This window comes from Rutidosis leptorrhynchoides, unplaced genomic scaffold (genome assembly GCF_046630445.1).
Source record: "Rutidosis leptorrhynchoides isolate AG116_Rl617_1_P2 unplaced genomic scaffold, CSIRO_AGI_Rlap_v1 contig259, whole genome shotgun sequence".
Lineage (NCBI taxonomy): Eukaryota > Viridiplantae > Streptophyta > Magnoliopsida > Asterales > Asteraceae > Rutidosis > Rutidosis leptorrhynchoides.
Window position 1 is genome coordinate 1570 of NW_027266506.1, and position 12268 is coordinate 13837.

Below are 12268 nucleotides of genomic sequence, written 5' to 3' on the forward strand. Positions count from 1 at the left end.
ACCATCCACATTTCCTTTTACACGATGAAATGAGCAAGGTTATTATCCGCTCTTTTCGTATGAATGAAAATATAATCCTCTTTCGCATGAATGAAAATACAATCCTCAAAAAGAAACACATGACAAAAATCGGCTTGATCATCCCAGATCAGCTTGATAATCTCTTCTAATTTCTAAGGAAGAAAATTAAGTTTCAAAATACACGATATTTTGATTAATGTGACATGATGCAATTAAATAAATATAATAATGATATTTTTGTAAAAAAAATAATTCTTAAATTATCCATAATGTTTTGTTCAATTTTAAAAAATTTAAACAATATCCTCCTTGATAAAAATATCCTCATAATATTTATTTTGAGAGTAATGTAGGATAATGTAATAGATCATGCAGTTAGGGTTGGAAAAATGGGCTTAAAGCCCGGGATCCGCTCAAGAATGAGCAGTCTCAGTCAAAAAAATAAAGATTATTTAGAAGGCGGGTTTTTTTGGTTCGGAATCGACGAATCCGGGCTTTTGGCGACTTCGGGCCGAGCCGGTCCCGAGCTGCCCGCGGGCTTTTGTAAAAAAACAGAAGAAGATAAATATCAATTAATTTTTATTCTGCATATTATATAAATTTAATATTTTTTTCATTATTTCACTGCATTTATCTTGTAAATTTTAGATGGATTTTGATTTACGATTCCAGTAGCAAAATTTGGGTACTTATATTACGAGGAAAAACAAATTGGAGAGATATTTTGCTAAAAATATATATCTCGTATTAAAAGTCAAAGACGTCAATAGACTCCTCGATTATATTTTGAAGTGTTGGGAAAATTTTGAGGCTCGTTTTTGGCCGAACTCGACCGTGCCCGAACCGGACCGGACAACCCATTTTCCCAACCCATACATATAGTCATGTTAGATGCTCCAAGAGAATATTTCGTCAAAATAAAAGGTAAAGGAATATATATATAGTAAAGTCATTTTTTCCTTTTTAGATGCATATATAGTAAATGATGAGCACAAAAATCCATATATCGTAGAATATCTGATTTTTTGAAAAAACATCAAAACTAAATAGTCAAAAGGAAAAAAAGTAATACTATCTTTATAACTTCAAAATAAATAAATAACTATTTTTTCCGTCGTTTTTCATATTTCTATATTAATATTAATAATTATGATGTTTATTTTTTTAATTACAATACTATCCTAATTTTAATTAATTTATTCAATACATAATATTTTATTTCAATTTAATAATGAATAAATTAGATAAATTATATTAAAAATTTTATAAAAAATTTGAAACGATAATTATTTCGAGACTATTTTTTTTCGAAAACGACAACAGACGGAGATAGTATAATACTACTTCCGTCTCAAAATAAATATAAATTTTTATATATAATTTATATATAAAAATTTAAACGGAATTACTAGTATCTTATAAAAAACTGTTGTAAAAAAATTAATGAAAAATAGCCTTTGCCAAATTTAAAAAGGTAAGTAGAGTTGGAGATCCCGGCAGTAATTGTTGACAAAGTTGGTCATCTCTCTCTCTGTCTTCCATAACTTTTCATATTCAAAGCTTTGAGTCATCACTTTCTCAGTCTCGCATTTATCGTATTCACCTTCTCTCCGTGAATGGCACAGTAAACAATGCTCATACTCATACCACTACTTATAATCTCTCACCCTCTCTTAAAAACCCTTTCATAAAAGCAAAAACGCCATCATCATCGTCATCATAATTCTCACACTCTGCAACTTCTTTGCATGTTAGTTTCTTCCTTTTTCAACCATTGAACACCTCTAAACCAAGCTACAATGACGAAACCAAAGACGGGTCATTCTTATTTCTCGTTAACTGCTCGTAATCTATAATATTGCTTTGATTGATTAATGAGACAGAAGACAAAATACGTACAATTGTTTGTTTCTCTGAGGAATTTCGTCAGTCAGTTAATGGGCGGTAGACAGGAAAGCATTTCACCACCACCGGAAGTTGCGGTGGCCCCACCGTTATTAAGAGGAGATCACTGGACGCACTTCGACAACTCAGTAAATGCGGTTTCGTTTGGATTCGTGGCTACGGCTATACTCATTTCTATGTTCCTCGTTATGGCTATCTTCGAAAGATTTCTCAGACCAAGATCAACTGGTAACGATATGACCCGAACGGATCTTGAAGCACAAATGGCAGGATTCCATGGCCACAATAAGCTTAATTACCCTTCCCAAAGGTACCCTTTTAGCTTATTAAAAGTTAATTGTGCAAATTAGCTCAAGTTCTGTGATTTTTTTAGAAAAAGTTATACTTTTGAATGAAATTAGCTTAGTACTAAGTATACTTAATTAGTGAAATTAATATTAATTATTTGTGGGCACACAGTCAAAAAAGCAATGAATTTTGTTTTCTGTTTTTAGTAATTAAGGAGTGGGGGTCACTATTTTGCTCTGCCTCTTGCAAATTTTTTCCTTTGTTGCATTCAGATGTAATAAGTAGGGCCTGGAAAATGTGATCGTGATTGTTCATTTAGCTTTTTGTTAAGAGTAATCATACAAGATTTTATCATATTTTGACTCTGTGAGTGACTGTCATCACTATATGCAACTTGCAAAATGGCTCATGCATGTATAATGTATCTTTGCAGGACCTGCAAAATGAGATATCATCATCTTCATTCCTAGCTTTTTGTCTTTTTTTCATACATAATAATGTCTCCTAATCCACATCTTTTTTTGGTTAGTGAAGTTTTAGGTTTGCATTAATCATTGTTTTTTACGGAAATATGAATAGTTTAAATGAGTAGCATTAGAAAGCCTTGCTTGATGATGTTGTTTGGTTCTGCTTTTTATGGTTGGTCCCCCACCTCATCACCAAGTTGGCATCAAACTAAGTTCCTTTTTTTTTTTTTTTAAGTCAGTCGATCTTCAGCTATTCTTGGATCAACATATATGTGGTCTCAGTAACAAGCATGTGGTTTTACCCGATATTGTTTTACTGTGAACCATAGTTTAAACTCTCATGATTGAATCTGTTGACAAGAGTATTCTTTTGTTTTGTGGTAGATTAAGTTGATCTCCGTAGTTTGGGAGGTTTTTCTTTATCCAAGTGAAGATTTCAAGAATAATTCATAGACAATCATTATAGTATTTTATGATTTATCATCTCCATGGAAGATGACTGGGATTGTTTTTTCTAGTTCTTTAGTGGAAATGCATGATTTAAGGATGAAATACTATACTACACTAATATTATATTATGACGGCACTATAACGCAACCTTATTTGATTATGAAGATCTTGGAATACAAATCTTTACTATCCCAATGCATAATTATATTCCGAGTTGATATCAGCATTCCCGTGCCATTGTTCATAAATGATATTGTCTCTTTGTCTCTTTCATAGTTTACAATGTAGAGGACACTACTAAAGACTTTGTAGTTCATCGAGTGTTCTCGGTTTGGGTATGGGTTGATGCTTTATGATTTCAATACGAAAATTTGTTTTGAATATTCATACCATTTGAAAAATGATGCCTGGAAGTTAATGTGGCATTCCCAATGTTTGTCCTACTCAATTGAATGCTTCCAAAAATGTCATTACACAATGGTGAAGTTTTTCATGCTTAAAGTATTGCTTAGACTCAAATTAGCTTAACAGTTTGTCAACACCGTAGTCTGATCCATTTTAAGATATTCAACTAGCAGAGTATGTGTGTTTCCTTGCTCAACTTTTTCATATTCTATTAACACCACCCTTGATTTAAGGAGAGATCAAGGAAGCTTGCAGACAAAGATATTATTTTACGTAAATATTGATGATATAGGGGATTATTCTTGTCCAAACTGCCACTATTTTATGTCTTGTTAGTATAAAAAAATAAATCCTTTTTGCCCTTTATCTTTGTAATGCAACTTATTCTATTGCTAAGGTTAAATAAGGAAATCAGATCAAAATCATTTATCATAATTATGGTTTGCCATGTTATTAAAGTACCATGTTAAGGAGAAATTCTTTTGTGCATAGTGTGTATCACGTCACCATTTACACATGCATATCAGAACTTGACACACAATATTCTTGAGCTGTTTTTCTTGCTTGTTCAAAATGTACTGTATTTGGGTGTTCTTTGAGTATAATGATCAGATGAATGAATTCTTTTATCTGTGTTTTTGCAGATGACAGTTTATGCTAAAGGAGTATCTGTTTTGATGCCAGGTGAAGAAATTCCCACTTTCCTTGCAATCCCAACGCCGGCAACTGCCAATACTCGGACAGAACTCAAATGCAACTCGTCTCCGATTCTCCCATCATCTAACTCATCTCCAACCTAACACAGATACTTAAACTGAAATTGGAAGTTGCAGAGATAAGATCAATTCCCTAATAGAGAAATAGGAAAAAAGAAGCATATTTCTGTGTATATATAATTGGATTTGATGATTATGCTCAACTTGGCTTTGCTTGATATTGATGAATGCAAAGGGCAAGGAAGCCTCTTGTTTTTCTTTTTCCCTCTGCTCAAGCTTCGGCAAATATTTTCTTATTGAAATTCAGTATGTGTGTAATGAGGCTGAATTATCATCAAGCAATGTTCATGTACGATGTTTCCGACAATTACTACGCTTTTTATTCCTTCCGCCAGGCTTTTATAAAGAGATTATCGGTAATCGACATAATTTCATTCGCCGATCTTAATTTATCAATAAAATAAGTATCTCATATTATTTTAAAAAAAAAACAATAAACTGAAATGGTATGCAAAATTTAAACAAACCATTAAGAATCAACTCTAATTTCATCTGTAAAGCATAAGGTAGAGTTTAAATTAGTATATACAAAATCAAGTTACAGAAAGACGAAGCATTCCAAGGAAACATGTGGGTTCTCCAAAGTCTCATTCACTTCCTCTACTACAAAAGTCTTTCCATTTACTACTACTTCCTTATTATCATTACTACAATTTCCCAGTTTCCGGTCACCGGAACCTTCCACCGCCTTCATCTTCCCTCCTCTTCCTCCGGCCACCATGTTGGTTGCCGGTGTTCTCGGCCTACTTGGTCCCACATTACGCAGAGTAGACCTGACCATGACATTCCTCGATGAAATCGGACGGCCACCGTCCCTCGCCGGAGTTTGCGGCGTTCTTCTCCCACCGACACCGCCGGAATCCCTAATGCCCTGACGTTTTCTGGGTATCTTGTGACTAGATTCGGTTTTAAGTTTACTGATAGCTTCATCGTCGTCCTCTATTATAATAGTATTAGTCGTAGTTGTCGAAAAGGAGAAGCTTTCACTACAAGATCTCTCTGAGATTTCAGGGGTCTCTGCTTTTTTTCGTTTCTGAACATAAAAATCAGAACTTTGAAGCTTCCTCTCTTCTTCAACAATGGCGGAAGTAGGTCTTGTTTGAGTATTGTTGTCATCTTCTTGTTGACAGGTTGAAATAGGTATTTCAGGGAGGAGGATCATTACTTCTTTAACGGCTTCTTCTACTTCCTCTTCAACTCGAGGTGGTGATTTGCTCTCATTCTTTGAAGATTGGTAACAGAAATTCGGGTCTTTTTTCGGAGCGGCGGCGGTGACGGCGGCGGAGCTAAAGCAGCAACCCATTTTGGGTTTTGATAGCTGTAAAAATGGGAAAAATGTCTCCTTTTTTGTTGTTTATAGCTTGAAAACTACATAGATTGATGGGTTTGAAAATTTAATATTAACGGATAGAAATTTTTATGGGAAATTGCCCAAAAAAAAATTGATTTTTAATGATCTATGAAAATCTCTCTTAAGTGTGTATATGTGTGAAAGGTTGAAGCTTTGTAATTGTTGGGGACAATGAGAGAGACAGTGATTATTATGTCATGTCAATAAGAAAGACAGGTTAACTAAAGCAATAATTAACTAAATTAGATTTAGAGCCAAAAGCTAAAGAGAAAGAGGTTAGTTAGCTTAAATAAAGAAGAAAATATAGTAATGAGTTGTTCATCCCTAATCATATTTAACTACCCTAATTAATTGTGAGTCTGTGATTGTTTAACTCACACATGGAAACACAGTGAAGCTGAGCCCACCTAAAGAAATGAAACTGAGTCATTGAGTAGGGATGTAAATTTAGATCCGATCTGAATATCCGCAAATCGGATAATTACTATCTCAAACAGACCAGATTCAGATCGAGCCACAATCTCATCTATTGCCATCCCTAGTCATGCGAATTGGAGAACACAAATTTGAAGATTTTAACTGAAAATTACAAGTGCAACTCTCTTACACCTTTCCTTTTCATGCATATAAAAGAGAATCCAAAAGGAAGGTCGCTCAATTTTGGTGGGGCATGCAAATTAAGATACCTTGGGACATAAATTCCTGATTTCAAGAGTAAATGAATGAAAAAAAAAAAAAAAAACCCACTTGCTTCTCAAACAAGCTTTCTTCTGTCGGTCACCGATTTCTTTACGGAGAAAAGATGAGTTCGTATAAACTGCCATCATCGTTTCCCACTAATACAAGCTTCAATATCAAAAGTAAAAGGGGAGACCTATCCTTGCTTATTTCTCGCTTTCTCGTAATTTACATGACATTGGGTATACAAATAGAACAAATTAGATCAAATCATAAAACTTGGTGTGACCAAATTCTGAGCATGGTTAAAAAAACAACAAAAGAATTTTGAATTTAAGAGATGAGAGGCTTTGATGAAGAGATAGCCCTATCGGATTCTATCATAGACTTTATGTAGAATTCACCTGCCTTGTATGATGATCTCACCATCGGACCAGATGCCACATATCTGAATCCCTGTTAAAACAGCAATTAACACATGTGACGTGAGCATCACGTCCAAACATGCAAAAACAAGTTTTAGTTATCTCGTCCATAAGCACAGGACAATTTAGATTAAGATTGCAATATCATGGTTGTTGCCTAAGATTGCACCAACAGTACAGTTAATGGTTTCTCAAAAATGTGCTTCACAAGTAGAGAAGGGAAAAAAAAGATGATGCGCCAAGCCAACATATATAATGCTCAAGTAATTAGGAGATTAATGTCTTACCATTTCCATGCCGATATTTTGATATTTTTCGAAAGCCTCAGGAGTAATGTATTCAGAAACGGGCATATGGCGCTTTGATGGTCTCATATATTGACCAAATGTTATGACATCAACACCAGCAGCTCTCACCTTCTCCATTGTTTTAATAACCTGATCAGGTGTTTCCCCACAGCCTAACATTACAGAAGTCTTGGTAAGTGTCCCTTCTGGAGCATATTCTTTAGCCATCTTTAGAACATCCAAGGATTGCTTAAAATTAGCACGATGATCCCGTACTGCACGTTGAAGTTCTTCAACAGTCTCAATGTTGTGAGCAAGTACGTCTAATCCAGATTTCGCAACTTTCTCTACACAGCCACGGTCACCCCGAAAATCGGGAACTGTACCAAAAATAAATACGAGCATTGTTAGGAAAAAGCGTTGCAATAGAAAGGTATGAAATAAGAAAATGATATGTATATGGTTTGTACTTTTGTTATAAAGGACATGCCCCAAGTCTACATATGAAATGTGTATATTTCCATTCACTTTCATTCAACAAATGAACAAAAGCATCTGTATGAATTCATATACTGCCAAATTAGATCCTTTGGTTTAAATCTATTCATGTTGTTCACTCAGACATTAACTCGGTCTCCTTTTGTTTTCCACTACTGCCAGGGTAAGATCAAGAATTACCCTACATTATTATGTGGTTACAGGGAAAGCTATCACTTAGCTAAGCCTCAAGCCTACGCAATGTCAAACCGATTACAATCAAGATATAAGATTCTTATTCCTTATAAATTTCAATTCCAAAAAAAAAAAAATATCAATTTTCATCAGAGCATAAATGATTCATACCCAATGCTTCTATCAGTATGCTGGGTTTCAGGGCCTTCAACTTCTGCACAGTTTCAGTAAAATGGCCACTTCCTTGATCAGGCAAATCATCTCTGTCCACACTTGTGATCACAATATAATCTAAACCCCATGATGCAATAGCTTCAGCCACATTTGAAGGCTCATTCGGATCAGGTGGAGGAGGAGTACGCGAGGTCTTCACATTGCAGAACCTGTAAATCGAAACACTCACACAATCTTATACGAAATCTAATCCTGGATATAAAAAAAAAGTTCTTTTGTAAATTTGTGACCACATTCAAGCAATCGGAGCCTCGTCAAAGCACTAGCTACCCAAAACTATATAGACAGAATCGTGATAGCTTGAGATTTCACAGCCAGATTCCCTGAATTTACACCATAAAGCAAATGAACTAAGAATAAAAGCTAGAGAATTGACCTGCAACCACGAGTGCAAGTATCACCCAATATCATAATAGTGGCGGTAGCAGTTCCAGTCTCGCCTCCAGACCAACACTCACCAAGATTAGGACACTTAGCTTCTTCACAGACTGTATGAAGATTCAATTCCCTCAGCTTCTTCTTAATCTGAACGTACTTCTCACCTCCAGGAATCGCTTCCTTCATCCATTTCGGCTTCGGAAGTGGCTTCTTCTTCGTCCCGACCTCAACCGAGTACGAGCTTTTCGAATCGAAGAATTCAGAAATTTCGGGAGACTCCGCCGCCAGTCGCGCGCGGAGGCCGGCGAGTGTGGCGGGGTAGTTGTGGTTGGGAGGTGGTGGTGTTGTGGTGGCGGCGATGGGCTCGATTGTGGAGGAGAATGGACGGAAATGAGTTGTTTGAAGGGTCCGAGACAGAGTTCTGATTCGTGATTGCATGGTGCTCGACTGAGATTCCTCTCTCTCTCTCTCTCCCACTCTCTCTGTTTAGAGAGAAACTGGATTGATGATGGTTGGTGATGCTGAAATCTGATTGGTCCTTGGCTTGTGGTTGAGTTGATCGTTGATTTCAGATCATGGGCCAGGCGCATTTAGTCAATATATTGGGCTTAAGTGTGTAATCTAAAATAGGTTGATAACGAACCATTGAGCTCGACTCGGTTCGACTAAAGCCGAATTATATTCGTTTATAAATGAGTTCCAAAAAATTAAGTTGGGATATCTGGTTACTCCACGAACAATTCGTTTAATTTTTAAAAATAAAATTTTTATTAAACGACTAAAATAATATATAAATATCAGTATCAGTATTATATTTAAACGAGTTAATATTCTGTTCGACTCGAATTTAGCTCGTTAAATCTTCGCTCTAAAGGAGTCGAGCTCAAATTCGACTCACTTATAATCGATCCATAATATTTTGTTCAAAATGAGTCGAATTGTTCGGGAACTTTAAAAATAGGGCATAAGTTAACTAAATAAAACATTCTTAATGTTTTCATTTAAAGTCGCAATAGTCCCTAAATAATTTAGAACTGACTTTCGAGTCAACTTAGAGCGAACTTCACCCGCGAAACTCGGTTGTTTATAGAACTATGCGATATAAAAGGTCAATTCTCGTGAAAGCTGCGAATTTCTATATTCAATTTTTTTTCCTTTTTCATTTTCCTGAGAAACAAACAAACACCCACCTCAACATTAATAGCAAGATAGCATTGAAAAAGAAAGAAAAATTTAAAATAATGTAACCTTTTTCGTAATAGAAATTTTCCCGGTTTTCCCATTTTTCAATTCTGATTGTTGTTGTCGTCCGTCTCGTCATTTTGATCGACAATGAGTCGTTTCGATTCTAACCCTTTTGCAGAAGAAGATGTTAATCCCTTCTCGGTAAGTGGATTGTGGGTTTTCATTTCACGAAATTGGGTGTGGCATTGTGTTGATTTTCGATTATTTAGTCGTTAGATCCGTTTAGATTTCTTAATGTATGTGATTAAAGCTTTGTTTTTTGCTTTTCGTGAAACTTGAGAATGATTGGTTTGCTCGTTACGATCTTGTTCAGGACCCATCTGTACGAAAGGGACAATCGGAGCAGTCTAATTACAGTGGAGGAGGTGCTTTCTACATGCCTGTAAGCTTTCTTCCAATAATCTATTTGTAAATTTATTTTTCGATAATTTATAATCTTGCTTAATTATGCTTTGTTTATCCATTGATTACTTTTGTTTTTCGTAATTTATAGAATCCTGGAAATGTTCCTCCTGCCAACTCGAGACTTTCACCTCTTCCTCCTGAACCGTATGATCGTGGCGTGACTGTCGACATTCCTCTTGATTCTGCAAAGGTGTGATCAGAATACTATGGAAATCCTGATTTGTAGGAATATGAATATCTTACTAGGTGAAATTATTTGCTCAATATATTGGTGTAATTCTAGGATTTGAAAGCTAAAGAGAAGGAACTTCAAGCCAGAGAGGCTGAATTGAAAAAGAGAGAACAGGTAATTTCTCCTAACAGGCCGGTAGCCATTCCAATGATTTTCTTTCTTGTGTAATGAATAGAAACTTGTTTTTTACCAACCTGTGATCTGATTTGTCATGAGCGTTCTTACTCTTGAATCTTGATGCGCATTATTAGGCTAAATTACTGGTTTATATTTTACCCCTTTTGGCAGCTGATTGATTGCGCACACGATTATGGTAAACCTTTGATTTGAAGGAATAAGCCTGGCATATCAATTTCCTGTTTAGGTCACAAATTGACTGACCCATTTTTAATCTGAATTATATTATCTCATTTCTACTCTATATCTTAGTGCATTGGGAATTTCGTTCTTTTAAAGCCGTTTGAAATGTTAACTTAAAAGTTTATATCGATGCTATGCAGGATCTAAAGCGAAAAGAATATGCAATAAAAAAGGGTACATTAAATATTCATTTTATGATTCATGGTCCATGCACCAGCCCTGATTGTAATCACGTAACTAGATTGCTATTCATGCCGTGTCTTGTTTGTGGCAGCTGGAATTGTCATTGAAGAGAAAAACTGGCCATCATTTTTCCCTATTATCCATCACGATATTGGAAAGGAAGTACCAGTTCACCTACAAAGGGTTCAATATGTTGCATTTACAACTTTTTTGGGTACGTTTACATTCAAGAACCCTTGCTGCGCATTTTTCTAGTCTGGCTACTTTGTTTCTACCATTTAGTATATTGATGAATGTGATATTGTGCAGGTTTAATTGTCTGTCTTTTGTGGAATGTGGTAGCTTGTACCACAGCTTGGCTTAAAGGCGAAGGTGGGTGCTAAATGGAAGTATATATTACCTCCGTCCCAAAATACTTGTCAATTTTGACAAGTATTTTGGGACGGAGGTAGTAATTAGTTGTTGTTGATGTATGGTTATCGTCACATTCTTATACATTGTGAGCGTGTTTCGATTGCAGGTCCAATAATTTGGTTACTTTCCATCATCTACTTCCTAGCAGCTGTTCCTGGAGCTTATGTTATGTGGTATCGGCCTCTCTATAACGCTTCTAGGTATACTATATTTTGTATGCATTTCCAGTATATCATCTTTTTAAGTTCTTTCTACTGATCAAAATTGTGTGCTGGATCAATACACTCCTTCCTCTGTTCCTAAATATAGTTTTAGGAAGAAACTGTATGTTTCCATGAATGATGTTTTTGTGAATATCATACTGTTTTCCAAAGGATATTTTAATATTAGGAAAAAGACGATGTTGAATACTTTAAAGAATTGTGAATGAAAAACTTTTGCAGGACTGATAGTGCTTTGAAGTTCGGATGGTTTTTCTTGTGTTACTCGGTAAGCTTATCAGAATAACAGTTATCTAACAACATATAGATTTTCATTCTTGCATTCAGGATGTTTGTATTTGTAGTCTAACAATTCCTTTTATCTTTTACGTACCACTCAAGTTTCACATTGGCTTTTGCATTCTTGCTGCTGTTGCTCCTCCCATTATTTTCAAGGGGAAATCTCTTGCGTAAGTTATTTCCAATATATAATCAGAAACAATTTTTTCTTTTTTTCTTCATCCCCTCACTCCAAAACTTAACTGATATTGTTTGTTTGGCAACTCTTTTGAATATGTAGTGGTATTTTGCCTGCAATAGAGCTATTGACAACGGATACCATGGTTGGGGTAAAGTACAAAACTTTTCTTATTTTTCCCATTTATCATCTCAAAATTGGTCGAAAAGTTTAAATTAGTCAAAACATCATGTATTAAGATACGGACTGAGTATAATTCTGTCGTGCTTTCAGATTTTCTACTTCATCGGTTTCGGATTCTTCTGTGTCGAATCACTTCTGAGTATTTGGGTTATTCAGCAAGTCTACATGTATTTCCGAGGAAGTGGTAAAGCAGCTCAGATGAAACGCGAGGCGATGATGTCAGCACTGTAA

At 35.4% G+C, this 12268-nt stretch overlaps 3 protein-coding genes across 5 annotated transcripts; 2 read left to right on the top strand and 1 right to left on the bottom strand.

The window, feature by feature from the left end:
• The first annotated feature begins 1958 nt into the window (after positions 1 to 1958).
• LOC139882329 (uncharacterized) lies at positions 1959 to 4336 on the top strand. Its single transcript, XM_071866668.1, has 3 exons — positions 1959 to 2154; positions 3408 to 3466; positions 4181 to 4336. The coding sequence occupies exons 1-3, from the start codon at positions 1959 to 1961 to the stop codon at positions 4334 to 4336; spliced, it is 411 nt and encodes a 136-aa protein (XP_071722769.1).
• Positions 4337 to 6674: 2338 nt separating this feature from the next.
• On the bottom strand, positions 6675 to 8775 carry LOC139882340 (lipoyl synthase, mitochondrial-like). Its single transcript, XM_071866678.1, has 4 exons — positions 8336 to 8775; positions 7897 to 8108; positions 7054 to 7433; positions 6675 to 6797 (listed from the first exon to the last, which is right to left on the bottom strand). The coding sequence occupies exons 1-4, from the start codon at positions 8773 to 8775 to the stop codon at positions 6675 to 6677; spliced, it is 1155 nt and encodes a 384-aa protein (XP_071722779.1).
• An 894-nt stretch (positions 8776 to 9669) lies between these two features.
• LOC139882332 (secretory carrier-associated membrane protein 1-like) lies at positions 9670 to 12268 on the top strand. Of its 3 annotated transcripts, XM_071866671.1 has the most exons (12): positions 9670 to 9723; positions 9896 to 9964; positions 10076 to 10177; positions 10271 to 10333; positions 10720 to 10753; positions 10854 to 10976; positions 11072 to 11134; positions 11283 to 11376; positions 11620 to 11665; positions 11779 to 11846; positions 11957 to 12005; positions 12128 to 12268. In XM_071866671.1, exons 1-12 carry the CDS (start codon positions 9670 to 9672, stop codon positions 12266 to 12268), a joined length of 906 nt encoding a protein of 301 aa, XP_071722772.1. The 3 variants fall into 3 exon arrangements, with proteins under 3 accessions (XP_071722772.1, XP_071722773.1, XP_071722774.1); XM_071866672.1 differs by lacking the exon at positions 9896 to 9964 and having other exon boundaries at positions 9670 to 9738; XM_071866673.1 differs by lacking the exon at positions 9896 to 9964.

Bases quoted from the DNA above. Each gene is read 5' to 3' on its own strand.
- LOC139882340 (XM_071866678.1), bottom strand. From the start codon at position 8,775: ATGCAATCACGAATCAGAACTCTGTCTCGGACCCTTCAAACAACTCAT. The intron at 8,109-8,335 runs GTCAATTCTCTA...TTCGATTTACAG, and splicing joins ACTTGCACTCGTGGTTGCAG to GTTCTGCAATGTGAAGACCT. The intron at 6,798-7,053 runs GTAAGACATTAA...CTGTTTTAACAG, and splicing joins AAAATATCGGCATGGAAATG to GGATTCAGATATGTGGCATC.
- LOC139882332 (XM_071866671.1), top strand. From the start codon at position 9,670: ATGAGTCGTTTCGATTCTAACCCTTTTGCAGAAGAAGATGTTAATCCC. The intron at 10,178-10,270 runs GTGTGATCAGAA...GTGTAATTCTAG, and splicing joins TTCCTCTTGATTCTGCAAAG to GATTTGAAAGCTAAAGAGAA. The intron at 12,006-12,127 runs GTAAAGTACAAA...TCGTGCTTTCAG, and splicing joins CAACGGATACCATGGTTGGG to ATTTTCTACTTCATCGGTTT.
- LOC139882329 (XM_071866668.1), top strand. From the start codon at position 1,959: ATGGGCGGTAGACAGGAAAGCATTTCACCACCACCGGAAGTTGCGGTG. The intron at 2,155-3,407 runs GTAACGATATGA...TCTCTTTCATAG, and splicing joins TCTCAGACCAAGATCAACTG to TTTACAATGTAGAGGACACT. The intron at 3,467-4,180 runs GTATGGGTTGAT...GTGTTTTTGCAG, and splicing joins ATCGAGTGTTCTCGGTTTGG to ATGACAGTTTATGCTAAAGG.